Source organism: Hippocampus zosterae, chromosome 18 (genome assembly GCF_025434085.1).
Source record: "Hippocampus zosterae strain Florida chromosome 18, ASM2543408v3, whole genome shotgun sequence".
In the NCBI taxonomy this organism is placed as follows: domain Eukaryota; kingdom Metazoa; phylum Chordata; class Actinopteri; order Syngnathiformes; family Syngnathidae; genus Hippocampus; species Hippocampus zosterae.
The window spans coordinates 15,913,061-15,941,047 of record NC_067468.1 but is presented as its reverse complement, the minus strand read 5'-3'; the positions used below and the strand labels follow the sequence as shown (position 1 = coordinate 15,941,047).

At 49.7% G+C, this 27,987-nt stretch overlaps 1 protein-coding gene across 1 annotated transcript; it reads left to right on the top strand.

Moving 5' to 3' along the window:
• Nucleotides 1-27,042, top strand: LOC127591183 (protein Shroom3-like). Its single transcript, XM_052051065.1, has 26 exons — nucleotides 1-582; nucleotides 2,420-2,574; nucleotides 9,517-9,705; nucleotides 14,793-14,918; nucleotides 15,965-16,195; nucleotides 16,289-16,623; nucleotides 16,708-16,936; nucleotides 17,573-17,628; nucleotides 17,781-18,243; nucleotides 18,347-18,640; nucleotides 19,165-19,579; nucleotides 19,694-19,830; nucleotides 19,940-20,086; nucleotides 20,160-20,593; nucleotides 20,708-20,914; nucleotides 21,197-21,377; nucleotides 21,474-21,762; nucleotides 22,443-22,522; nucleotides 24,280-24,365; nucleotides 24,483-25,143; nucleotides 25,228-25,390; nucleotides 25,610-25,752; nucleotides 25,856-25,928; nucleotides 26,158-26,323; nucleotides 26,402-26,523; nucleotides 26,603-27,042. Exons 1-26 carry the CDS (start codon nucleotides 427-429, stop codon nucleotides 26,990-26,992), a joined length of 5,928 nt encoding a protein of 1,975 aa, XP_051907025.1. The 5' UTR covers nucleotides 1-426; the 3' UTR covers nucleotides 26,993-27,042.
• The last annotated feature ends 945 nt before the right edge of the window (nucleotides 27,043-27,987 follow it).

Below are 27,987 nucleotides of genomic sequence, written 5' to 3'. Positions count from 1 at the left end.
GACAGGGACGCAGCGCGAGACGCAGAGAGAGAGAGAGAGAAAGAGCGGCTTGAATTTCTGTTTGGACGAATCCCGGAGCTGACCTCCGTTTATCTTGAAGTGCGATCCCTTCCTCCATTCGGCGAGCTTTCAAAGGTTTTGCCAAACTGTTGCAAAGTCTTGCCGGTGAGTGAGCGTGGTGGTGTTGTTTTTTGCCGGATCTTTGGCCACTCTACGCGCTTCAGGAATGCACTGTGCACTTTGCAACTCGGTGCTCGGGGAACCTCCTGCTTTGCTTTTCCTCCACCGGGAGTTGTAAATGATCGACGGTCATGCGCTCGTGAAGGACAGAGGCTTTTCGTCAGCCCGGTGCCCCCCCTCGCGGTCCGCCCGCTCGCAGCCGGCCTGAGGACCGGTGAGCCGGATAGGAGCGCTTCCTTGACGGGCATGGACGGTGGCCGGGCGGGGCTCCGGCAACAGGCGGCGGGCGGAGGAAGAAGAGGCGGCTGGTCGCTCGTGGAGGCCCAGCTGCAGGGTGGAGCGCCGTGGGGCTTTACGCTTCAGGGTGGCCTGGAGCACGGCGAGCCGCTCATCATCTCCAAGGTACGGCGATGTCAATGCCTTCGATCCATGTCGAAAATGTTCATTTGTGGAGTGGTTGGCCTGCTGGTACGACGATTTCAACGATGTGAGTGACTAAATGTCGCGAACGCTTTGAAAGATGTCCCTCCCAAGGACAAAAGTCTACAATCGGAATTAGTGTCAGGTGTTACGAAATAGATGGGCAACAAAACTAATTCCATAGTACGTTCTCGCTTTCTTGCTGTCAAGAAACGGGAGATTCGTGTAACATCACTGAAGAAACGAAGACTCCCTCACACGGTTCTCCCAAGAGTCAAAGTATGTAGTTAAAAAGTATTCCAAGCTGTTGAGTTGTCATCGCCAAATGAGGAAACACCGTTATATTAATACACACAAAAGAGAATTCAACATGATTTAAATACCAAAATGTTGAATTAAACCAGACATTTTCATTTATCGAAAGTCTGCTAGCTTTAAGTTGACATATACAGTGCAGTCTTGTGAAACGCTAACAGCATTAGCATGGATCAAATGTCATTATAATCCTTCAAACAACTGCTACTTTAAAACACATGCAGCATCAGCATTTACAAGCAGAGCGTACGCCAATATCCGCAGGCCTCTATTATTTAATTTACTGCCCCTTAGCGACAACAATTATTACAATTCTTAATGTAATACTTTTTTAACTGGTGTGTTGAGGGTCTGAGTACTAGACCGGCCTGCCAGCAGTCCAGACATGTCTCCCATTAAAAACGTGTGGCGCATTACACTGTTGAGCAGCTGAAGAACAAACATGACTATCGTGTTGATCAGTTTGGACATAAAGTATCGTGTCTTTGTAGTGTCTTCAATTGAACATACTGTGACTTGTAAAAGAATCGCAAAGGATTGTATTCAGTTTTTATTCACATTTGACAGAAAATCCTAGATTCATTGGAATTAAAAACAAAGTAATTATTTGGCTGAATGCCGGTATGGCCTCATTTTAGTAAAATGCAAAACAGCGGGCAAGCTATGTGTGAGGGTGTTTTCCCGGGAATAAAGCCAAAAGCCTGTATAATAGGACAAGAATGTGAATTATGTGGGGTTTTTTTTGGGGTGGGAGACACGAACAGTTTTATTTTGTGATAGCCCATTTCGTATGACCCCAACACAACCTCAAAACTGTCTAATTTGTTCCTTGCCCGTCTGTTGTAGTTGTCATTTCAGATACTTTTATTTCACTTTTGAATCCGAAATTGTTTATCATCAGCACATTTCTTCGTCTTTGTCAGGCTCACCTATTCCACACATTTCAGCTCAGGCTAAATAGTCTTAATGAGTTTAATCTGGAGGTCTCATGACATGAATGGAACTAACGAGACCAAGTTGACATGGCATTTTATTTGCGCCCATAACTACACACCAAAATACTTGTCCTGACCGACGACATTGCACAAAGAGCAGTGCCGGTGAATCCCACAGTCCCTCTCCGGTCTCTCGGCATAACCACTCCAACCAAGAATAACCAAATCGACACACACTATCTCGCAGGCAACCAGAGAAAACAAGACAATGTGACCTTGACATGACACACACACACTCAACAGACACATGTACATGTCCGCTAGCTCGCTCAGCTACAGGCTGCTATGAGGTGTCATCAGAAGGACCGATAAAGCGCTTCGGCGCTGCTGATACGCAAGTTCCGAATGCTTTGGAACAGGGACGGGCAACTCCCAATGTTTCATCGGCGCTATTGGAAGGGCCCCCATAAGAGCATGCATGCGCTTCCTATCCAGACGTATGACAAAAACGGCATTTTAATTACGGACCAAATCCGTGCATATGTGTAAGAAAATCTGTCCGTTTGCAGGTAGAAGAGGGCGGTAAGGCGGACGCTTTGGAGCGCCCACTGCAGGCGGGGGATGAGATTCGCATCATAAATGGCATCAACCTGACAGGTTATCGTCAGGAAGCCATCGCCCTCGTCAAAGGATCGTACAAGACTCTCCAGATCACCGTCCGCAGGTAAGGATGCCTGCCATTTATCTCGCAGAATAGATCCAACTCTGCACTTAACGGCACTCGAGCCGCAAAATTTGAAGTGGTGAGCGACCGCTGTAAGGCAAACACTTCTACAGTACTCCCTCCCTTCTCACTCGGCCCACCTTCAACTTTCTTAACTAAGCGTTTGGCCCGTTTTTAAAATTTTTTGTCTTTTTTTTTTTAACCATGTCGCGAGCTGCTGAAAAATGGATGGCGGGTCGTAGTTTGGACACCCCTGAGTGAGACCGCAAATAGCGTTTGGTCACCCACCGACAGAATGTTTACGTCTTTCCAAGGCTGCGCGCTATTACGCCACACGTTCTGGAAATCAGCCATGAGAAAGGCTAATAAAGGAATAACGTGGCTGCCTAAAAGGCGTCTTGTTCCGTAAAAGCATCTTTTGGAATTCATGCTAATGCCCTGCTAGCTGCTAGCTGCTATGTGCTTGGGCTTGGGGTGCGGCTGCTTGCAAAGCTTCTGTTGCCACTGCAGTTTTTATTTTCTGGAGATCCAGTGAGAGGACTGACTCAACGCGGGAATTTATTCACACGCGCACACACACACACACACACACTCCGACAGATGTCGTAGCACCCATGGCATTGTGTTAAGGTGTGGCAAGAATCTCATGAGAACTCCTCCTCCAAACAATCACAGTTCAAGTGTGTCTGGCTGATGAACTTGCTGTAGGGTTCCCGTGGATGGAGCGGAGTGTGTTTTTGCCAAATGATATCAATTGGTCATATCAATCTCATGCATGCAGTAGTTTAGGGAGTTTCAGTTTTTGTCATTGGAATTTGACTTTGGGAGCCATTTTTCCGCTTCGTACTGCGTCGCAGACTTGTAAAGTAGGTCAAACTTTATTGCGGCCTATTTGAGCTGCCCTCACCTTTGGACTTTGTTGTCGTACTCCTTCGCACACTGTATTTTATCAATAGGCTACGGGGAGAGGAAATTGTAAGGATGCCGGGAAGCTCCGTAGACTGAAAAGCTGTATTGTTCCATGCGGATGACCGCTTCACTTTAAGAAATGAGCTGAGGTGGAGAAAGAAAACAAACCGCAGCGGATGCTGACATGTGTTCTCCACAAAGCCATTTGCGATACTGGCTCGTCCTCGTAAGGGTCACAGGGGGCGCCGGTTGCTGAGCAACCGCAGGGCACATGGAGAAGAGCTAACCCTTCATGTCACCGCCATGTTATTCCAACAACGGCGAACGGTTTTAAATTGTGAGAAAAAAGAATGCGTAGTGCACACGTGAATTATATTTAGTTAAAGGAGGAAGTTTGTTACCGCGCAAGTCTCTGTGCATGCCGGACTTGTAATCGTTTTTTTTTTTTGTGATGGTTAATTTTTAATCAGCTTTTTAAATTCTCCTCTAGTGAGTTTTTAAATGTGAGTTTCGTATCTTCTATTCCTTTTTATTCATTTTTTTCCCCACCCCCTCAAATGCTTCATTTGAGTTTTTGCTAGTTTTTCTATTATTTATTATTGCAGCTATTTATGGAGCACAAGATTTAAAAAAAAATAAAATAAAATAAAAAAAAGGTCACAACCGCTTGCGTACTCGAGTTAATTTTCTTCTGTACGGCCGCACAATAATGCCAAACTCGATACATTGAAAGTAAAACCAGAAAATTAACTAACAAAGATGAAAAAAAACGACATATTTATTTATTTTTAGTATTTACTTTTAGTAACTTCTAAAACTTTTCGGGAGGGGTGGGGGTTCCGCAGTTTTCTTTTCGATTTAATTTCAAGGGTGTTTTTTTTTTTCTCCCCATTTTAGTTGGAGTCATTCACGACATTTTCCGTTGACGAGAGTGACCTTGGCACGTGCGGGATGTACCGATATTTGCCGCTCACTTTTTCTGACTGGCGTGACTGTTTAAATGCCCCATGTGTGGTTGAGCACATCCTTCATCCTCTATTGCAGGAAGACAAAAGGTGTGTAAGTCGGCGCGCGCCTGTCAAACGCTGCGTCACTCACCATACCTGTCTGTCCTCCGTTTTCTGCCGCACTGCCGTTCTGATTGGTGCATTCCTGCCAAACCTGGTTGGTTAAAAAAAACAAACAACTGAGAACAAAGTGAAGAGAGAGAGAGTGGACGAAACAGGCGCACGCAAACATTTTAGAGAGCAGTATGGCCTCAAGGCCTTCAAAATAAAGCATTCTATTTTTCCCCCCAGGACCGTCGCATCAGAGTTGTAAGTGCCATTTTGTTCTTTGGTGTGCGGTGTATATTTCTTGCTCTCCGTGTGTCGGACATAAACTCGTTTAGATGACATCTGAGGACCGTTCCCATTTAAGTGAAAGTAAAACTGAGTGTATGTTGCTGAATGCCGATCGTATCACGCGTGAGAGTTGGATTTGATTATTCGATCACAACAATTCATTTGGTTTTGATTTTGTGTAGCGGCCGTGATCATATGCGGCACGTCTGGCGCGCCGGGTTATATTGAAAGTGAAGTGTGTTAGCCTACGCCGAGGTCAGCGTCGGAGCGAACGCGTGGCGAGGACCGTCTTTTAAACTTTAACTTGCACTTGATAGCTTTTGATGTGACATAACGCGGAAGGCTTTCGCTCCTCTCTCAAGCAGGCTTGTGTTGATTTGTAAGCGTTTGTGAAGCCGCTGTGTGTGTGTGTGTTTCGGCGTGTTCTATTGTTCCTTGCTCCACATTCTGCAGATGTTTTGTCATTTAATACCCCCCTAGAAGCAGTCGGCACTACGCTGGGGTTATATTGCGCTTGTCGTTTGTTTTCCCTTCAGCCCCCCAAAAAATACAAAAACAAAACAAAAAAAACATCCTGTGTGGCAGCTGCTTGTTGTTTGCCTTGATGCGGCCTGAATCATACACAAAAACATCGATTTGGCGGCCACTGTTGGGTACAAACCAAAATGTGAGTCACATCTCAGCTGATGCGGTGAACTTCTTTGCCACTGAAAGCCCCCTAAAAATACAGACGATGTTATTTTCTATTTCTTCAAGTTTGCGAGTTCTCTCTACGTTAGCGCGAGACGTCTCCCAAAACAATTTTGAAAACTCAAAATTGTCCACAAATGTGTTGCCTCGTCATTGACTGGCGAAGAAAAAGCGCCACAACAGCCATGACCCTCATAAGGACATCAAAATGGACGAATGGTTCGATCAATGAATAGTTAACAAAGCAATGTTATCTTTGTGTAAGCATTTTAAAACGACTCCGACGGGTCCTTTCGGGGATTGCGCAGGTGTTGCTAATATGAGGTGTGGAGAAATTGTGGTTGTTCTGATGAAGTTTGTTCTTCTTAAAATCCAAACGAAGACCCTGGATACATGAAGAGCTTTTGCAGGTTGTACGTCCAAATGGCAAGTCAAAGTCAAGCGTTTCTGTATAGGTTACAATTTGTCCCCCCCCCCCCCCCCCCTCTTCTTGCATTGAATGATTTTCGCTGACTCTCTTCCTTTGTGCCAGCTTGTCGTAATCAAGCCGAATGAATGTTTGACTTTCTCTGGCCCAAAAACGAACAGGAAGAAGTCAGTGCGGGGACAAGCGCAACAAAACCGTTTCCGGGACAACCACTCTGCACGGGTGTCTATCCGTGGGTGTTCTTTAATAAGATTCTCAAGACGGGGTAGTTCACAGAGGGAGCTTTTATGTTGGGACCGTGATGTTCAACCTCTAATTAGGTTCAGGGACAAACTTTCTTTTTTTGACCGTGTGACCAAAAAAAAAAAAAAAAAAAAAAGCAATGATGCGAGTTTTTTTAGTAGATTCCCTGCAAGCGTCGACCTATGTGCTATTCTATATTTGATAAGCACGTCGATTCCAAATGAACGTATCCGTGATGACCGAACACACACACGCGTCAGAAACAACCGTTCCACCAAACACGTGAACCACAAAAAAATACATAAGACACATTTTCAAAATGAATGATTTCATCTTGTTTGGTTCGAGTTGCCGCCATTGCTCTGCTTGCTGCTGTTTGTTTCCTTAAATTCATGATCCACAAAACCTCAAATGTTGCATATCGGGCACCTCCGTGACAGTTTCTGCTTTTGTGTTGTTTAGATTGCGGCGGGTGTTTGTTCACGCCCGTATTTGAGTTGTTTTGGCAGACGAGGATTGTGGAAATGACACTCAACTGCTACCTTGGCCTTGGCGCATCGTCTTGGTGTACGTAAGGCTTGATGGCCTGATTGGTGTCGACTAAGCGGCCCTGAGGCAGCGGGCAGGTGCGGGGGGGGGCTCAGAGAGTCATTTCAAGATTTGAAAACAAATCATAGGAAAGAAAGAACTCTAAAACGTGTCAGTGGAGGGATGCCAGAGTAGCAGTGATGTGCTCCCTACTGCGAGCAGGAGCAGCAGCAGCATTGTGGATCAACATTAACATTTAAAACTGAACAGAGTGAAAACAAAACAAAACAAAAGCTAGCTAGCATTGTCTGTGTCGTCGCGGGACATTTGATCCATTCTTGAAACGGACCTCCTATTCCCTGTTCCGTAGTTGGCGTCCCATCTCGTTGCGATTTTTGGCAACTTAAAAGTGGCCAACCGGCGTGCGTACGCCGCTTTTCACCTCCGGATGTTTCGTGCGTGTGTGTGTCCGCGCATGATGGCGAGTGGAATGTGACAACACGGTGCCTCCTGTTGAGGAGATTTCAGGGTGTTCCACATTCCTGACACCAGTTGAACAGGTTTCACGTTGAGCCTCTTCTCCGCGCACCTCCTTTTTTTTTTTTTTTTTTTGCTTCAGGATTTATTTCCGCCTCAAAGAATTGCTGATTCATAGACCTCTCCCGGGTGGTGTAACAGAAATTCCCTGACCTAAATTAATGACAGATGTGTTTGTTATCGCACAACAATCATGTTTATTGTTTAACACTTCAATGGCGCTGAACAGAAAAAAACAAAATCTGAGATGAGATGAGTAATGTTTTGGATATCATTTTTATTATTGTCATTGTAAAATTCAGCATTCAAGAAAACAAAGTTAGTCGGATCCGAGGGAATTTCTTTCTTTTCTGGGTCAAATTCCACAACAAGAGCCCCCCCTACAAAAAAGCAATGAGTTTGACAGGTTCATCAGCCTTTAAATCAGCAGTTTATCAAGAGAAGCTTTTATGAGCGTGCAAATGCACTCGTCTCTTAACCCTCACAATGGATGCAAAGTAAATAGTAGAAAGATTGCGAGGCTATTCACTATCGACTTGCTGTTCCATAAGTCAAACCAAGTCAATTAGTAGAAAGTGTTCACCGTCAATATGCCAACGCAGTATCGTCGAGTAAAATGGATTCATTTACGAACCAAATAAAATGAAGCGTTTGCATCCACGCCCGTCCAAATGTTGTGCAACAAGGAGGGAAATTTCTTCAACGTTTGATTTTATTTCATGCAGCTACTTGATTAAATAAAATTCACTACATTTTTTTTTTTTTTGCAGTGCAGATCTGCATCTGTAATCTCATTTCTATATTTGTAATTTAAGACCACGTTTATAGATAAACAAAAGTAGCAGAAGGCATTTAGGGCGACTGAAACTCATGAGAGGAGCGAGGACCTGATTTACTCAACGTTTGCGAATGCAATAGCAGGCTCACAAACAAATGTGGACGGCAATTTGCTAACTGGGCGCAACCAGGATTCCGTCTGCTTCATGTGCAAAAAATGCAGCGCAGTTCATTTGGTGCATTCTGGGAGGAGTTCTGTACAATCGGCGAAGCACATGTAAAATGGGAGGTGGTGGGAAAAACTGTCTTTGCTTGTAAAAACATTTTTGAAATGCCAGAAACAAATGTGATTGCAATGTATTGTCTCTTCAGCAATGCCATTTTGGAGCTCCCGAATAATCTCACGAATGACTAGTGGCCAATCACAAGAAGGTGTCATGCTATTTCGCCTACCACAAAAGTCCCTTCAGATCAGATTTTTGTGCCTTTGGCTCATTTTGGCATATCGCGACAATCGGTGCTGACCTCTCCAAGAGCAGCTTCCCGGTGCGCTTTCCAGGTTTTGAGTTTTAACGTTAGTCATGATGGTCACATATTGTACATCCAGCTGACTACCGACTATGGACCAGTTCAATATATCTGAACGCTTTCTTCTACAGTTGCTTCTGGCTTCCTCCGAATTATCGCAGTGACCGATCGATATTCTGGCACGCTGTAGTATGGTTGCCATTTAGACTTCCAATTCCATCACGTCAAGGTTCATTTTGCGCTTTCTATCTATCTAGCTATCTAGCTATCTAGCTATCTATCTAGCTAGCTATCTATCTAGCTATTTATCTTTATCTTTATCTTCTATTTATCTCTAGCTATCTAGCTAGCTAGATATCTATCTCTAGCTATCTAGCTATCTATCTCTAGCTAGCTAGCTATCTATCTCTAGCTATCTAGCTATCTATCGCTAGCTATCTAGCTATCTATCGCTAGCTATCTAGCTATCTATCTCTAGCTATCTATCTCTAGCTATCTCTAGCTAGCTAGCTGGCTGTATATTTGACAATCGGTGGTTGAATGTGTGATGGGAGTATGAGATGATGATTTACATGAGAGTCTGAGTGCTTCATCAAACAACTTCAGCTGTTTAGTTCCAAATTCAATCTTTTTACTGCCACTGATCAGGAGGATTCAGTACACACGACTGTGCTGATTAAAAAAAAAAGAAAAAAGCTGAAACTAGGAACAAAACAAGACGTCTTGTCTGGCGCACAGGGTTGCGAAGACAATAAACGGGTTTGTTTTGTCTGTCACACGGCGAGTGTGGATTGTTAGCAATAAGGCAAAACGGTCTTTGTTGTGAAAGAGCAAAATAAATGAATGGTACTTGACAAAGCGATGGAAAGAATGCGATTGTAAATTCAAACTAAGCACATAATAAATTGTTTCCCTTGTGATCCCCCGTTGTAATAATCATTTTCCTTTTTCCTTCCTTAGGGAATTTGATCCTGGATACATTGAGGAATTTGGGTCTTCACCTCTCTCATATCCTTCTTCTTTTTCTGCCCCTTCACCTCCTCCTCTTTCTTCCACATCACCGCCACCGGCACCACCGCATCAACGAAAAACAAGCCGCCGCAGCCGACCATGTTCCACGGGAGGGGTCCCGCTACGCATCAAGAACAGGTACATGACACTCAAAAGGTCGGTCGCGCCGGATGAACGACGCAAAGCGGCGTGTGACCAGCTGTCAAATGAGTCATCTCGCTTACCGAACAAAAACGGGAGCGCCTTTTATGCGGAAATCCTCTTTGATTTGTACGTGTGGTACAGGCGTTGTCGGCGAAGCGGGACTCGCGCCAGTTCGGCAGGTCATGACCCCTTGCGGTAGGATGTCCTGGCTACGCTTTCTTTGTATATGCGCAAGTGTCGGAGGATTTATCGACTCCACTTGTGTGTTTGGGATTCAGGGTTCAAACAGACGATATTTCCATGGCGATCTCCTAACAATGTTCCGCCGCTTCTTCGTCGGCGGCTTTGTTTACGTCGGTTGAGTGTGTGTGGGGAGTCGAATGATCCGCGTTGAAAAATGAGTCCCCGGGTGCTTAAAAATTCATGAATCGCCACCGCTTGGAATCCAATCGGTCAGTGCCACGGTCAAGTTGTGTCGCCACTAGATAAATCGAAAAATTTACATAAGTCACAAATTTTAGCTGGCTAGCTCGGTTACTTTTAGAAGTTAGAAATAAGGGTCTGATAACTTTGTTAATAATTGTACAAAGGTGTTGCTGGAAAGGTGTTAGTTACCCTCTGATATGCTCGTAATAGCTCACGATTTTTTTTCTTTAATCAGTAAATATTTTTCAGCACGCAAAGACTCTAAAAACAAAACGTGTGGATCAGAAATTGTGTTCTGAATGGTGTCGGCGTCCTGCATCTCATCTTAACACCGTTTGTCAAAGCGGTCACCTTCCCCTCCTTGTCATTCTCTCTCGCTCCACACAAACAGTCTATAAATACGATCGCTCGTCCGCAGCCAGTTTCATCCTAATATGGAGGTCAGATCGTGTGTGTGTGTGTGTGTTTTCGTGGGTGTGCGTTGCAACGATTTGGACCATCGCAGCCTCACGATGGCGCTATAGCGTGACTTAAGCCATTGATGTGGATTCTTGGATGGGTCTGAGGAACTCGGATGCACTTGGGGACGCTGCTGCTTGCGCAATCATCCGTCACCTCCGTCGATGTCGTAACTTTGTCGTTAGCGGGATGGCTTCGTGACAGACTACGGCATCCTTACGGGAAGACGCCTTAGCGCACGGCGGGCTTTGTTTGCCCCGTGTTTGTCATTTGGACGTTGTCAACTGCTCAAGAGAATGGGCACTTGCGGTTACCCCCAAAGTACAAAACCTGTTCCCGCGACAAAGGGAGGAAGCCCAGTACATGTTGGCGACGATCTTCAGGATAAAGACGTGGATTTTCCGCTTTTCAGATGAAGAAAGAGCAGAATGTCTCTTATTGTTCTCCCGCAAACCCCTTGGCTCAGGGCTGACATCAGATAACGTTGGGTGGGGACGGGCGGGGAGGATCCTCGTGTGTGATTGGCCCAAAAACAGGAAGTGGACCCAAGCCCCACGAGGCTGGGTGTTCATTTGTGAGGGACATTTGATAACAGGATTCCCCGTTCCTTTCATTTCCTCTCCTTCTCCCCTTTATCTGTCCATCTCTCACCCTCAGTCCTTGACTGGACATCCTCTCTTCTTTGTCCTCGTTTTTCTGGTGTCCCAAAATGCGTTTTTATTTTCTCCGCTTCTCCACCTGGCGCCCTCCTCCTCCTCCCCGTCCGGCGGTGTTGATCACAGTTCGTCCCTTGTCGCGTCACGCTTCTCTCACCGAGCCCGTCCTCCTCCGCTCGTCTATTTTCAGTGATTTCCAAGTTGATGTTTCTGAAAACCGAGTCATCACATTCTCTCAAAATGAGCTCATGGCATAATTGCTTTCAACACACGCACTGCACCGAAACAATCCAAACATTTTCCTTTGATCGGGTGACTCTTGCCTCATGTCCCGCCTAACTATTAGCGCAACCATGTGTCTCGAGCCATTTTGTCACGAGAGCCCGCTAGGTTTTGTTTCATCCCAATCATTACTTTTGTGCTCTTCAAACCTGCGATGAATACAAATTGGACACTCGACCGGGCCTGTGGAATGCGCGTCCACTTGGACTGAAGAAATGGTCACTGTAGTCTTTCAACTCATTGTGGGGGTCCTTAAAGGTGATTATACAAGGTCCTTAAAAGTGTGTTGTTGACAGAACACACACGTATGGCAGGCTCGCACAGCCTCACGTGCACCCGCACACGCAGCGGCTATTAACATAGTTTCATGTGCGTGTTTTGACAAACGTCTATTTTGATTTCCGGGCAGATCTGCGAGATTGCTCTTTTTGGCTTTCCCACGGCAAAACAGACTTTGTGTTTGGTCTGAGCACTCGGGGAGACTCCACATTAAAACCGTAATTGCACCATTTGTAGTAATCTGCCCTCCGTCGCATTGCCATATCATTCCTATGGCTAGATAAAAAAGCAATTTAATCGGAAGCCCCCCCCCAAACCCCCTCACCCCCCCCCCCCCCCATCCCCCCCATTTCAAGCTTGAAGTCATACGAGTGGAGGTAGTTGGAGTAAAAACGGGGAGGGACAACATCAAGATAAATGTGTACCTGGTTTATCAATCAAACTTTATTTATAAGGCACTATGCATACATAGGGCGGCCCGGTAGTCCAGTGGTTAGCACGTGGGCTTCACAGTGCAGAGGTACGGGGTTCGATTCCAGCTCCGGCCTCCCTGTGTGGAGTTTGCATGTTCTCCCCGGGCCTGCGTGGGTTTTCTCCGGGTGCTCCGGTTTCCTCCCACATTCCAAAAATATGCATGGCAGGCTGATTGAACACTCTAAATTGTCCCTAGGTGTGAGTGTGAGTGCGAATGGTTGTTCGTCTCTGTGTGCCCTGTGATTGGCTGGCAACCGATTCAGGGTGTCCCCCGCCTACTGCCCGGAGACAGCTGGGATAGGCTCCAGCACCCCCCGCGACCCTAGTGAGGATCAAGCGGCTCGGAAGATGAATGAATGAATGAATGAATGAATGAATGAATGAATATGCATACATAAAAATGCAAGTCAAAGTGATGCGCGATTTATATATCCGAATAATAATTGAAGTTGGAAATTCACGCAATGCAATTTTCATTCTTAATGGTTGAGATGTCAGGGAGGTTGTCCATCCGGGGTCAGGTCACCGGAGCAGCCTCTTACGTGGGGAGGTCTATACATCCCTCTCCCCAGCCACTTCGTCCAGCTCTTGCGGGAGAACCCAAATCCATTCCCACGTTCCACCCTACGCAGACCCTACGCACCGATCTACTCGATGATCTCTCCTCGCCCAGTCCTCATTAACAAGACCCAGAGAGGCTTGAACTCCTCCGCTTGGGGCAGGATCTCATCCCTGACCTGCAAAGGGCACATTCTCAGATATGTCGGGTGTTGATTTTCATCCAAACCGCTTCACACTGGAACCGCTCGAGTGACAGTTGAAGATGGCGGCTCGTTGAAGCAGAGAGTCACCTGCAAAAAAACTTGAAATTCGCCACTATCTCTTTTCTCTTATCACATTCCATTCCCCCGCCCTTCCCCGCGACTCATTCTCTCTCTTTCTTTCCGCTCTCTCCGCACATCCATCGCTAGCATCCAGCAGGGATGTTTACTTCATGCTTTTAACATGCGGCAGCCTAATGACTCGTAATTGCTTCAATTGCTCGACGCGCTGAGGGTCAGCGGGCAAAACGCTGCCAATCTCTCCAGCCCACCAGTACCAAGATAGCAGTCGGAGGGAAGAGACGCAGGAGTTGCAAAGGGGGCTCGCTTCTGTGGTCAAAGTTTTACTCTCCGTCGAGAAGGGACCAGAGACTGGATATTCGGTTTGAGACGGGAAATGGGAGAGGGTGCGGAAGGCAGCTAAAGGTTGAAGGTTTCATATGAAGCTGAACCAAATTTTGCAGATCAAATACGACTGAAAAAAAAAATCATTTCTGGCAGGACAAAGAGCTTTTAAGTGTATGTAAGCCAGCGGTGAAAAGCGAGGCCATGGAGTTGTTGGAGGTATTCTATCGTAGGAAGCTTCGAAAGAAGCAGAAAAAAGCGGCGCTGGGTCGGTCCGAGGGGGCGCTGTGTCGGTCGCCGTCGGAGGCGAGCGTCAACAACCTGGCGACTGGCCTCATTTCCAAAGTCCTCAGATTCACATCCAGGTAAAACGCTTCACCTTGATTTCTTTTGGAGCAACGTGTGATGCCGGCCCGTTCGTAATATCGGTACAAGATTATGCTTGTGTCGCTTCGCGGATGATTTGGTAGAATCCAATTAAACGTTTCCACGTTCAAGCAATATCTCGCTTCGGAGCAGACTCCTGAAGGGAAGCGGAATATTTGTTAGTTGGGTCGAGCAATTAGAAAAAATTGCTCAATTTGAAAAAAAATTGAAAAATAATCCAGCTGCGCGTTTGCCTGCCGGCTCAATATTGCAATTGCCATCAAATACGCGACCTTTTTTTTCACCTTCTCGTGTTTAATGAAACGTTGACATATTGGAAGGCACGTCCTATTGAACTGATCAAGACTCGATCTAAAGAAATACCCAAATAGATTGATCGATCGATAGATAGATATTTCAATATGCGTTTATGAATAAATGTATATATGTGGGGGAGGGGGGGTCGCCGATGGTGTCGTGGTCCACTCGCCCTGACTTGTGTGACGGCGTGAATGAGGGTGCGATTGGTCGTTTGTCTCTGTATGTGCCATTTGCCAGTGGCGTCCTGTCATTACGCATTTTCCCGAGGTTCTGAAACATGCATGATTTCACGTAGCTGTCCCCTCATTATGCAGATTGCATCGTTTCCTGTTTGTCGGCATGAATAAATACGGAAAGCCAAACGTATCCACAGTGATGTGAAATGTGAAGTCACAGGCATGATTGGTCTTTGGGAAAAAAAAAAAAAGAAAAAAAAATCTCTGCTTACAAAATCTCTAAATGAGTTCAGATTTTTGGTGCTGGATATTTGGTTGCCGTCACGCATTGGCACAACACACGCGGTGAATTTGGAATTGGGATTAGCTTCTGCAGCCGTACCTAATGAAATGTCCCGTGCAGATCCATCCTTCTTCTTCATTTTCATGACGTGTTTGAAAAAAAACAATTTCTTTGTGCGCAAACCTCCTCACAGACGCAGTGAAACGGCGTCCCGTCCTCACTCGTGGCACTCGACAAAGCTGGGTGAAGGTCAGCGGGAGTCAGAGCAGGAAGGGATGGACACCATGAGTAGCGCCTGGCATCACAATTACCACGCGAGGTCAGTGTGTGCTTGGTTTGTCTTTGGTGGACTCTTCTAAAATCAAAAATCAAAATCAGCCGTGACAATTTTCAAACCGAGGCCTATGCGCGGCGACGCGTCCGTTACGTAAAGAGGAGCCGTCGGTCGGCAGATTGATGTCATCGGTCAAAGTGACGTCAGTGTTTTTGTCAAACGGCAGTAAATGGAAGTGAAAGGCTGTGACATGACTCTGTTTGTTAGGCGGGGGCATTGACGCTAATACCCAAAGAGAGGGGGAATTCTTCATGTTCCCTCCCCACGTCACCTCCGGGGGTCTCCCGTGGCAACAACTCGCCCCCCTACAACAGACGCACGCGACGGACACGACCGTTGGACTGCTACGCTAACTTGAGACCGAGGCATTCTGGATTTGAAAGTTGTTTTTCACGTCACGTAACAAACGGCGGACGGAGGCAGAGGGACTGACAGAAGTTCCCGAAGCAGGAAAAGTTACTGACACAGAAAAAAAAAAAAAAAAAGCGAACGACAAAGACTGGCCTCTTTTCAAAAGCAGTAATTGCGTTGTGTTCGCTTGGGAGCGTTGCTGAATCAAAGTGGGACGTCGATGCACACACGCAGACACGACCCACACATGCACACGCTCGCCTCGCAGCACCCGAAAACTCATCTTCGGTCCGTGTCTCACTAATCGTCGCATTTATCAAGATTTTGAAACTTTTAAAAGATTGACTCCAAAAAAATGGAGACGTTTTTTAAAAAATTCTATTTCTTACGTGCATCCATTTTGCAATCTGCTTCTTCTCACGAGGGTCTCGCGGGCATGCTCGGGCCTGTTCCTGCTGTCTTCGGGTAGGAGGCGGGGTACGCCCTGAACCGGTTGCCAACCAATCGCGGGGCACACTCAGACCAACAACCGTTGGCGCTCACGATCACACCTGGGGACAATTTCCATTGACCTTCCCGACATGTTTTTGTCGATCCATTTCGTAGCGCCAACAGCATTTTTGTCCTTTTTGGGTTCCCCGCCTAATGCTGCCGAAATATTCTTTGTGCGCGTTGAGCAGCGCCTCCACCACGGACCTCTCGGGCGGCGGCTTTGAATCAGACGGCGGCTACCTGAGGAAGAGTCCCGACCAGTACAGCTCAAGAGGCAGCATGGAGAGTTTGGATCCTCCTGCGCCTGCGCACCTCCAGCACCACCACCACCACCACCACCACCACCACACGCTGGGCCATCACAGCCACGGTGGCCCCCACCCTGCGTACTCCTCCTGCCAACAGCTATCGTCTGCCAGGTTCGTATCAAGATTTTTAATCCGATCAAAATCCGACACGTCCGAGGCTGCGTTTCAACCGAACCCACGAACGAATGTCACGTCTCGTTCTAGGTCCTCCAACAGCATCGATCACCTCCACAGCAAGCGGGACTCGGCATACTCCTCCTTCTCCACCAGCTCCAGTATTCCGGAGTACCTGGCCTCCGCTCCCCCCTTCAGTCCCGAGCGCTCCTATTCACTGGACACCGTCCCCCAGAGAGGAGGAAGCGGAGAGATGCAACATGCTGATGTACGTTACATACGGATGCTTTACAATACCCAGCAGGGAAACGAGCAGGAGCAGGAGCAGGAGCAGGAGCCGAGCTCTCCGTCGGCTTTATCGCTCCATAACGACGATTCAAGAAGTGGGGAAGGAGCAAAGGGAGGCCACAGCAGAGATCCGCCAAGTAAAGTACCACCATCAAGATTGGTCATTTCGGATGGCTTTGCATTTATGATTGATTTCTTTTTTTAACCCTTGCTGCCATTAGGTGGCGTCTGTTACCGCGGCAACAGCAGCGCTGCCGCTAGTAGCGGCGTGCTGGCTGCAAACAGGCACAGCGTGGGTCCTATATGGGCACCCGGAAGCAGTCCCGGCTCTTATGAGAACCTGAAGGGGGCGCCGGCCCCACCGCGGCGCAGCGACAGCTTTGCGGCCATCAAGAGCCACGAGAGGCCCAACTCTTGGTCAAGCGTGGAGCAACCCCGGCCGGTTAATCGGTGAGCCCGTTGGCTTTTTTCCTAAGGAAACGCCTTTTGAATGAATAAGAAGAAAACCTTTATTAGTCTCACAATGGAGAAATTCCAGATTCACAGCAGCAAAGTTATGAAAGGAAGAAGTACAACAACAAAAAAATAGGAGCTGCTGGAAAGGCAGCCACTCTCGCGGCGCCATTTTGAAGTCAAAAATAACAAAAATAACAACACAACACATAGGACAGAGACAGTCGTGCAATCTTCACCACTTTTCTGCATACACTTTGTTGTCTGAAGCAGTTCTAGATGAAAGAGGAGAGGATCAAAGTGTCCTTTCTCCAGTGGATCAGAGACGTCATGCTGAAAATGTGCACACGTCTGCTACAAGCTAAGTTTTGAAAGCAAACACAAAGCTGTAGCATCCATTGACGAAAAGAGATTAGTTCACTTCTCCTGTCCCACGTAATCCGCTTCAAACTCCAAGCCGCGACTCCCAGCTGACAAAAAAAAAACGGACCCGTTTTTCAGACCGGCAATTAGCATTCTTTGGTGTATTTTTTTTTATTAGAGAGAATTGGCGTTTTTTTTTCCCCACATATTTTTCCATCAGTCTGTATATTGCACTGAAACATTTCATCTAATGGGTCACGTTCCAAACAGGACTCTGCAGAAGGGCTCCTATCACCACTCCAGTGGGCCACTCGCCTCAAGCACAGGTACGGTATAAAAAAAGTCACCTACGTTTAGAGACAGAACCAAAATCTGCCACTTTTTCAGCAATATCAATATGCAAGATGCCTTATCTGGGATTGGCCGGCCAGTGCAGGGTTCAATGATCGGTTGAGATTTTACCTGATTGCAATTTCAGCTAAAGGCTCGTGCTTGACTGATGGTCAGCTCCACACGGTCATCGAAAAGAGTCCAGAGAGCAGTCCCACCACAAAGCCCCGACAGGGTTTTTCCCCGCCAGGTTCACCTTCCGGACCTTCCGCCAGCTTGACGAGCGGGGCCCCCCAATCAGGACGCCCGATTCTCCCCACGGGCGTTTACCCCGTAGCCCAGCCAGAACCCCACTATGCGCAGATGCCCGCTTCGAGTCCCACGTCATCCGCCTCGGGGGTTTATCCCGCTCTGGCCAATGACGGCAAGCGGCAACAGCAGCAAGGTCCGCCGAAGGTCAGAGGACAGGAGGAGGAAGCCAGCGAGCGATGGCGGGATGGAAAAGCGCCGTCGATTGATAAAGGTCACCAAATGGACATTTCATCACCGTACCTCCACTCCGCCGTTCTGCCCGGTGCCGCAACGCCGAGCAGAGGGCGCGACCCACCAAGGTAACGATTTGATGTGTCCGTCGACGGATGCGTAAAAGTGTTTCAACCACCCCCCACCCCCCACCCAGACTCTGATCTTCTCTTTCTCCTCCGACTCTATCAGGAATCAACAGGAGGACGGTCATTTTGGTCACAACAGAGCCTTTCCGACTGCAGGAAGATCCGAGAGCCAAGCGGGGGGGGCCAACGCGTTTCAGCGCCAGCAGGAACCTCAGGCCGACAGCCCGCATCACCCCCATATGCTTTCGAACCAAGGAGCCCACAACCGAATCTTGCAGGAACAAGACTTCCTAAATCCCCAAACCCAAACTCGGTCACCTTTGACCCTCGGACCCCACACCTTCCAAGAGCGGAGGGATCCTTACACAACTGTGCAGTCGGGGGGGCACGTGAGAAGGTATGTACAAGTCGAGAAGAATATTACTGCTAGAATACACCCTAATACTTTGAAGTACTGGCAGGGGTCTATATTTTACCGGTGTATATATTTCAAGATGAATGGTGCCTTCACAGATGCCTTAACACACCCGCATAAGATCGCAGCGTTGGGCTTTTGAACCTTTGGCTGATAAAAATCTGGGTGGTCCATTTCCTTTTGGCCCGGAGGACGCATGACATGACCAAAAGCAAATTGAAATGTGGGCTCGTCAGACCCCGGCACGCTTTTCGACTTTGCGCCAGTCCGTCTCAGATGACGCCGCTCCGAAAGAATTGAATTTAAACTTGCAGATGTAGTGACAAACTGATGATGATGATGATGATGCTTCTTTTTTTAATGCCGTGCCACTTGAGAGGTCAAAGGTCACGGGCATTCATTGTTGGGGTTTTGTGAAAAGTGCCTTGAAATGACTAATTTGCAAATTGGCGCTATAAACCCCCCACCCCATCACACGAATGACGAATTTCATCTTCTCTTTTCAGACTGCCAGAGCAACCCGACGTCCATCCAGAGCCAGTGTCGTACTCAAGAGTCGCGCAGGGACAAGCGCCCCCTTCCCATTTGGCAGTTCAGCCTCAACACTCCTCCCCCCGTCACCACAGTGACTCAGCAGCTCTTCATTACCATCACGCGGAGCAGAAAGAGCAGAACAGAGACAAAGAACACCCGCTGACTCGTCTGGAGAATGCCCTGGTCGAGGTACAGCGTTCCACCAGCCCAAACGGTGCCGTCTCTGCCAGTAGTCATGACAACGACACATTGGGCGAGGGTATCCAGGGACCCACCCGTAGTCTCTCTGTCCTAGAGAGGGTCAGTCGCTTTGAGCATTGTGACAGAGAAGGAAAGCAACGGAGTCAAAGCATCAGTCATAGCCACCACAAAAGCTCTTTCCGCCGGGTGAGTCCAACAAACCCAAGAAACGCGTCTCGGCCATTTGGCGTTGCAAGCTTCGCAAATCCTGATCCATCCACCGATCTTGCTCCACTAAGTTGCAATGGTTCAATCATTCAGAATCAGTTGCTTGACAAGTGCCACGGCGCCCCCTGTGGAGCGGAGGACCTCAGAAGCATGCTGGAAAGGAGCACCAAAGCCCACCGAACGATGAGCTCCAGAGGAGGAGGCGGCGGCGGCCATTGCAAGAAAGACAGGTGGGCTCGTGACGTTGCTCTATTTTATGTGTTGTGTCGGTGCCTATTGGGCCTTCGGGGGGGGGGGGGGTTGTGCATTTTCTTAGCGCTTTTCTTCTGCTCTGCTCAGGACCGCGTCCGATCCCAGCTCAGCCCTGGAGAGGAGCCTAAGCAGCCTCCATTTGGCCGGACCCAGAGAAGGCGACGAGAGCGCGACCTTATGGAAGCAAGACGTCCACGGCGCGTCGGGCGCTTTGCAGGACGCGTCCTTCCACAGGTCGGAGGTCACGTCGGCAGGCCCGCCGTTTTACCGTGGGCCAGTCCTAACGTGGAAACTTGTCTTCAAGCAGATCCTACAAGGACTCGTTGAAAGAGGCGCAATCGAAGGTCCTGCGCTCCACCTCCTTGAAACAGAATTGCGCCCCCGTCCGTTCCTCACGTGCGCTTCCCTCCCCCAATCCCGCCTCACGTGGCGGCCATCAGCCTCCCCCCTCGGAGAAGAAAGGCCCGAAAACCATGCCCAAACCCCCGGGCGTCGTTGGCCACGCCCCGGTGCCATCCCCTCACGCTCCGAAAGAGCGCCACGCGGTGGGACCGGAGATCCGAGGCCCGAGTCCCCCGGCCTTGCCCGACGTCGCGCCCGTCGGACCTCCCGCCGCGCTGCGAATCGGCGGACGCAAACGTCTCACCCCGGGCCAGAAGAAACGCTCCTATTCTGAGCCGGACAACATGAACGAGATCGGCATCTCGGATCCTGAGAGAGGTCTCTTCAGGCTTGGGGGAGGTAAATCAAAGGATACGCGTGGTACAGCTAGACTCGTGCAGTCCTCGTTTTGAGGCGAGCTTGTATTCAGCTCCGTTGGTGAAACGAGAGCGATCTATCTTCCTTCCCTGCTAGAGACCAGCGTGGCTGACCGGCGCAAGATGTTCGAACTGGGATTCGCAAACAACGCCGTGTCCAGGCCCGACTTGCGTCAGCTTCAGCAGGATGCCGTGGCTCAGTACGTGCTGAGGAAGAGAAACGCCAAGAAAGACGACGGGAGGGAGCGCGCCGGGCCCAGGCCTCTCAGCGCTTATCTGCAGTCGGAAAACGCCTCCCAGTCAGGTGGGGGCGCCCTGGCGCAATTCGCACTTGCAATCCTGCACTTTATCGAACTGCCCCGCCCTCTTTTGGACATCATACTTTGCACGCCTCCGGTTTTTGTCTCCTTGCCCTTTTTTTTTTTCATGCTCTTTAGATCTTAGCGAAGCTGCAAAGTCAGAATTGGATTTCTTCGGGTCATCGCAAAACAAATCCTGTCGTGAAAAAAAAAAAAGTACAATGCTTACCTTTCTATTTTGTTCTTCTCTGCTTCTTGGACTGAATTCCCCCCCCCTACCCCCCCAGACACCTTCAGCCTCTCCTCGACCTCCAGCCTGCTCTCCCTCCAAGACTCGGGCCTGGATCGCAGCCTTTCTTCGAGTGACAGGCGTCACTTGTCCTCCCCGGGAGCCGACCTGCGAGGCCTGGCGTCCAATTTGTACCATCCGGCCAGAGCGTCCGCCCCGAGGGCTCCGTCGCAACCGTGGTAAGCGAGTCGACTTCAAACCGCCGGGAGGACATTTTTGAATCGCTTCCAGCCGCTGCCGTTTGATCCTCGTTTGATATTTTGTGTTCCTTTTAGTGGCGACTCGCCACCCGCGCGCCGCACCTCCATCGCCCACCTCCCGCATCATTTGGCCCGAGACGCAGGCTCCGATAAACCCGGGTCGAAAGATTCGCGACAGGCGGCGGGGCCCCGCCAGACGCAGCCCCTCCACCCCGAGCGGGCCGGCGGGTCTTTGGCCATGGTGGGGTCCGTGCTGGGCTCCGGTAAATCCGCCTCCGTTGAAGACCTTTTGGAGCGGTCGGAGGAAAGGATCCCAAGCCACTCTCGATCCCGCTCGTCCCCCACTCTGGACGTACTCCGCCAGGTAACGCGCAGGGACTGACGTTGCAGGAAATGGACACTTTTTGTGTCCCCAAATGTGTCGAGAAACGTCGAAAATGTTCCGACGCACATTTGGCTTCGGGGACATTTTGTTCGGAGCCGCACAGGAAATAGCCCAAATCCTCGCGGTTTCCTGTATGGTGCCGCCGGCCGGCCGGGGGGGGGGCTGCCGGCCGGGCGCCGCCGTTTGATGCGTTTGATAGGAAAGATAAAAGGCAAACGGCCACGTACGTATACATCCGACATCCGCAGAGTCCTTCGTGGAAGGCAGCAAAAGGCCAACTTGTCTTTTATCTGCGTAGCTTATCGGCGGCATCAGTGTCGCGTAAACAACATTTGAGGCAGACACACAGAGACGCTCTTTTCACTTAAAGTTTCCCTGCGGACGTTTTCTCTGCTGGTAAATAAAGGAAACGACATTAGAGTGACGTCGGCCGCTATTAACATTTTCCATCTGGGCGCATGGAACTCTGAGCCCCCCCGTTTCCACGTCGGGAGCTATTTTGGACATTTCTTGATACTTTTGCGGCTTATTCTTGCATTTATTAGTCATCGTTTGTCACTCACATTGGCACGCGTGGGCTGGCAAACCGGAGTTTGAAGCGGGTGCCCCCCCTTGGCTGCATCTTCCAAATCTAGCGGACTGCCGCGTGTGTGTTTCAGGACTACGCGTCGGATCAAGTGAAGATGCTCGATGCCTTTGCGTGTGAGCCGCAGCGCCGCTGCGCTCAGACTGAGGAAAGGTACCGCAAACGCATCCGCATCCTCATCGCTCATCGTCGGACTGCTCGATTCCCTTTGACATGATTTTGTGTGTGTGTATCAGAGAATGTGTGATCAATTATTATTATTTTTTTTCAATATACTGAAACAAGTGAGGCTTGGGTAGGAGAACATGATTGGGTAGGAGAACGCAAGAGATTATGCATCGGAAATTATATCAGGAGAGGGAGGAAGATCATTCATTCATTCATCTTCCGTACCGCTTGATCCTCACTAGGGTCGCGGGGGGTGCTGGAGCCCATCCCAGCTGTCTCCGGGCAGTAGGCGGGGGACACCCTGATTCGGTTGCCAGCCAATCGCAGGGCACACACAAACGAACAACCATTCACACTCCCACTCACACCTAGGGACAATTTAGAGTGTTCAATCAGCCTGCCACGCATGTTTTTGGAATGTGGGAGGAAACCGGAGCACCCGGAGAAAACCCACGCAGGCCCAGGGAGAACATGCAAACTCCACACAGGGAGGCCGGAGCTGGAATCGAACCCGGTACCTCTGCACTGTGAAGCCCACGTGCTAACCACTGGACTACCGGGCCGCCCGGAGGAAGATCAATGATGGCAAAAAAAAAAAAAAAAAAGATGAATCAGCGCTACGAAGAGAACACGATGGAATTAAGGAGTTGAGAAGAGCGCGAAGGAGTTGAGGGACGAGGACGATGGTGTTTGGAGGAAGAAGAGAAAACTCCCGGGCACCGACGCTGAAAAAACAAACAACGTCAGTGCGCTGGGATTTATGAAGCCAAAGCCATCGAATATGTTTAGTCTCCAAATGTGAAGGGCAAAGGTCACTTTAGGAATTCTGTATGGGGGTGTGTGTGTGTGTGGATTCTTGCACAAATCTTGTTGATATATTGCAATAGCAAGCTGGTGAATGTACTGCTCCTCACGCAAGCCAACCTTGAAAAAAAAAACAAAAAACGAAAGAAAGGACAATTTTGAATGATGGTGGGAAAACTTGATCCATCCATCCATCCATCTTCTACCGCTTATCCCGGGGCCAGGTCGCGGGGGCAACAGCTTTAGCAGGGAAGCCCAGACTTCCCTCTCCCTAGCTACTTCTTCCAGCTCTCCCCGAGGGATCCCGAGGCGTTCCCAGGCCAGCTGGGTGACATAGTCTCTCCAGCGTGTCCTGGGTCTTCCTCGGGGTCTCCTCCCGGTGGGACATGCCCGGAACACCTCACCGGGGAGGCGTTCAGGAGGCATCCGAATCAGATGCCCAAGCCACCTCATCTGGCTCCTCTCGATGTGAAGGAGAAGCGGCTCGACTCTGAGCCCCTCCCGGATGACCGAGCTTCTCACCTTGTCTCTAAGGGAGAGCCCGGACACCCTGCGGAGAAAACTCATTTCGGCCGCTTGTATCCGGGATCTCGTTATTTCGCTCACGACCCAAAGCTCGTGACCATAGATGAGGGTTGGAACGTAGATCGACCGGTAAATTGAGAGCTTCGCCATTTGGCTCAGCTCCTTCTTCACCACGACAGACCGATACAACGTCCGCAAAAACTTGATCCAAAGAACAAATTGACTCTGCACTAAATGGCAAGAATGTCGCGCGACTGTGCATGAAATCAGACAAACGCAAGTACGATGGCACAAATATGCACTTGCACCCTTTAAAAAAAAAAAGGCCCGCAGTCCAGAAAAGTCAAGCGTTTGCTCCGTTGTACCTTGCGTGTCTGCGTTCTCTTGACAATTTCCCGTGTCGCGTCTCTCAGCGCCGGAGACAAGCAGCCACTAGAGGGCCTCGCCTCTCCTCACAACAATCCTCACCGCGTCCGGCCTGCCGGCTCTTCTTCTGGAGGTGAGCGTCTCTCACTCTTTGCTACTCGCACCATACAAACGTCAGAATGAGGGCGGCGGGGGGGGGCATGCCGGATGCCGTCATTTTGATCCTTCTGTGTCTCCTCCTTCGATCCAGCCTTCTCCCGCTCCCCCGTCCCACCGAGGGACAGACAGCGTCACAGGAACACCGAGCGTCAGCGAGCCCACAGCATGTCGTCTCTCGCCGCCTCGGTCGGTCTGCCTTGCCCGCTCTCCCGCTCGGCCGAGGCGCCGAGTCGAGCCGATCCGGACGCCGTCGCCTTCCCGGGCGCCGTCGGAGCCGTCGGCCTCGACGCCTTTGCGACGGACAAACCCGCGCGGCGCAGTTTGAGCGATGGCGGCCTATTAGAGGACGCTAGCGATGGCGCTGGCGGAGAGAGGACATTTAGTTGGGAGGAAAGAGGAAGCCATCGTGAAGCGAGCATCAAGTCTCCGGCGACATCGTCGTCGCCCCCGCCGCCTCATTTCCAGGTTGCTTCCACGCCGGACGAGAAAGACGCCGGCAACGTCGAGTCGCATCCCTCCTCTTTGTCTCGTCGGTGCGGCCTTGAGAACGTTCCCTCGGTGAAGAGGTCAGAGTGTCAACAACAAACGGCGGCAACATCCGCGGGACTATCTAGTGAAGACTCGGATGAGGTCTTTCTTCTCAATCCTCCTCCTCCGTCGCTCCAAGCGACCGACTTGACGGAAGCCTTCCGTCCGCCTCCCGCTCCTCTCCTGGAGTTGGACCAGAAAAGCTCTTTACAGACGCCACCCAGGTTGGTTTTTTTCCATTCTCCACTTTGATATCGTTGTCGAAATGAAAGCCGGCTCAGGAGTGCGCTCTTGCCACCCTGCGCCAGCTTTGCGGCATGGCCCAAGCCGCGAACGTCCACCCTCACGTCCACCTCGTCCGGCATGGACGGCCTCCAGTTGGACGAAACGCTGAACGTCGAGTACCAGCCGCTGCCCAAGAGGGAAAAGACGGCGGAGGAGCTACGAGTGGAAACGCTGGCACGGCAGCTGGTGGGTACCAAACGCCATGTTGCTTTATTTTATTTTTTGCGCTCACCTGTCACAACATCAGAGATGGAGACGTTCCGTAGATGAATTTGTGTAACTTCCAGCGAGACAAAGTGCTTCCTGTCGTCTCGGCTTTGAAGGCCGCTTGTTTTTCAGCCCCCTTCCGCAGATGACCCAGTTTTTCCTTGCCGCTGCTAATTCTTCTGTTTCCGCTCAACGCAGGTCATGCAGGATGGCTCTCTGGCAGCCATCTTGGAAACGTCGCAGGGTCGATCGCCCGTCGAGCTCGTGGAGGAGATCTTTCACAACAGCAGACCGGGTGCTAAAGTCACACGGGAAACCAGGGCGAGCCCGTTAAATGACAGGTCGTTATTTTCCTTTGGATCTTGTTTAACCCTCAGACTTTGCTCTCTTTTTTCTTGTTGTTGTTGTTGTGGCCATTAAATGCGGGTGTTGCATCCTGTCCAGGAGTGAGAATGGTGTCCATGCAAAAGTGGATCAAAGGACGCAGATGGAGGAGAAGGAGCTCAATAGCAAGAAGGTAGAAACACAAAACACAACGCAGAATCCAAAGACGGCGGAACCTCAATTTAAGGGCCCCCGGAACCCAACGGGGACCCCACATCCATTTTCTTAATCCGCTTATTCTCGGGAGGGTTGCGGGCATGCTTGAGCCTAGGAAAGGTTGAAAAAGCGACAGTGGGGGGGGGGCACATGAAATGGGGTTCGCCTATCATTGCTGTGAAATGCGAACGTTTCCCGTTTGTTAGGCGCAGCTGTGCGAGGCTCTGAGGTGCAGCGTGGCGGCGATGCGGCGAGAGAAGGAGCTTCTGGGCGAGGAGCAGAAGCGCCACCAGGCGCTCGGGGCCAGTCTTGACTCTCTGGTGCACAAACTTTGCAAGATCAATGAGAGGGACAAGTACAGCATGTTCATTGGTACGGCAATCCCTTCGAAATAGGCAAAGCGCCGATAACTGAGGGCTCGGATAAAGTTTTTTTTTTTTTTTAAAACAGGAGATCTGGAGAAAATCGTCAACCTGCTCTTGTCACTGTGCGGTCGGCTGTCGAGGATTGACAAATCTCTGCTCGCTCTGCAACGACAAGAGCTGGCAAAGGAGGAGCCTTCTGACGAGCGGGTGAGAAATCCTCGTACGGGTGACGCCAGTCGTCGCCGGGCTCGAGTGACGTCAGCATTTTCGCTCTTCCCCCCCCCAGGACTCCCTCGTTCACAAGCGCTCTCAGCTCCTCAGCCAAACGGAGGACGCCCGGGAACTGAAGCAAAACCTGGACCGACGGCAGCGCGTGGTCCACGCCATCTTGCGAGGCTACCTCAGCGAACGCCAGCTGCAAGACTACCGCCATTTTGTCGGCGCCAAACCCTCCCTCCTGATTCGCCAACGGAACCTCGATGACCTCATACGCCAGCGCCAGGAGCAGCTGAGCGGGCTGGCGGAGACCCTCCCTCCGGATGGGCCCGGAGGATCTTCTTCGCTTGGCGCCCCGAGCCCCGTCTCCCGCTCCTCCCCCTTCCCGCAGCCGCTTCCCTCCTCTCCGATTCCCGGCCACGCCCACTCGGCCCGCTCCACCGCGGTGACGTCGCTGTGATGTCGTGAAACGGCGGCCGAAGTTAACAGCGCTGGTCTCGCTCAATCGATGCACACGCCGTCACGCGTCTCTTTTTTTTTTTTTTTTTCGCGCCCTGACTGAAACTTTTACAAGAAAAAATAATAGCGCATCGGCCTTAAGTTTGAAATTTGCCCAACTGCCGCCATTCGGACGCCATTTTCTTTTATTGCTTAAAAGCTTCCAACTGTTGTAGGAATACCGGACGCATTGCCTTGAGTATAATAATGGAGTCTTGCCCCCCCCCCCCCCCCCCCCCCCCGCGAGTTAGGACAAGGGCCGCAAAGCCTTAAATGTTGATATGCAATTTTCTTTTCAACTTGCTTCAGACACAACACTCGGAGAAGAAGAGACTCTTACTCGCGATCACGTGAAGACTGTGGAAAATGCAAAGGTGCAAACGTGGCTCTGGTGGAGCGTCCTCAAATCGACAACCGTGTTTGCCGCTGGCCAAAAGACCAAATAGGACAAAAATGGCCACGAAAATTGACATTCCACTTTATTTTCATGTTTGATGTCAAAGAAGGAAGAGTCCAAAGATTGGATTGGGATGCAACGTCGAACCGTGTTTTGTCATATTTACATTTTCGGCTGGCCCTAACTTATTGATATTAATATAAAATCACAAAATAAGCCAGTCTTCACATTTTTTAGCAGAAGTTATCATTTTAGATTTAATGAAGGCCAATGAAAGCCTAAAATTGGATTCATTATTCAATTCACTCCTTTTGGTGCCAGTTGTGTTTTCCTGCTCTGAAAGAACGCCGCAAAGTGTCTCATCATATAATTTCAGTTTGTTTGTTTTTTTAAGCAGCAGATGGAAATATCGGCCATATTTTATCCCGCTATCCACTCGAGACTATGCACTTACTCATCAACAAACTTTTTGGAGGTTCCTCCAATCGGTGAACCTCATGCCATTGAATGTCAAGAATAAGTTAAACGCTTCAAACTTGTTTATTGAGGCGGCAACGCGG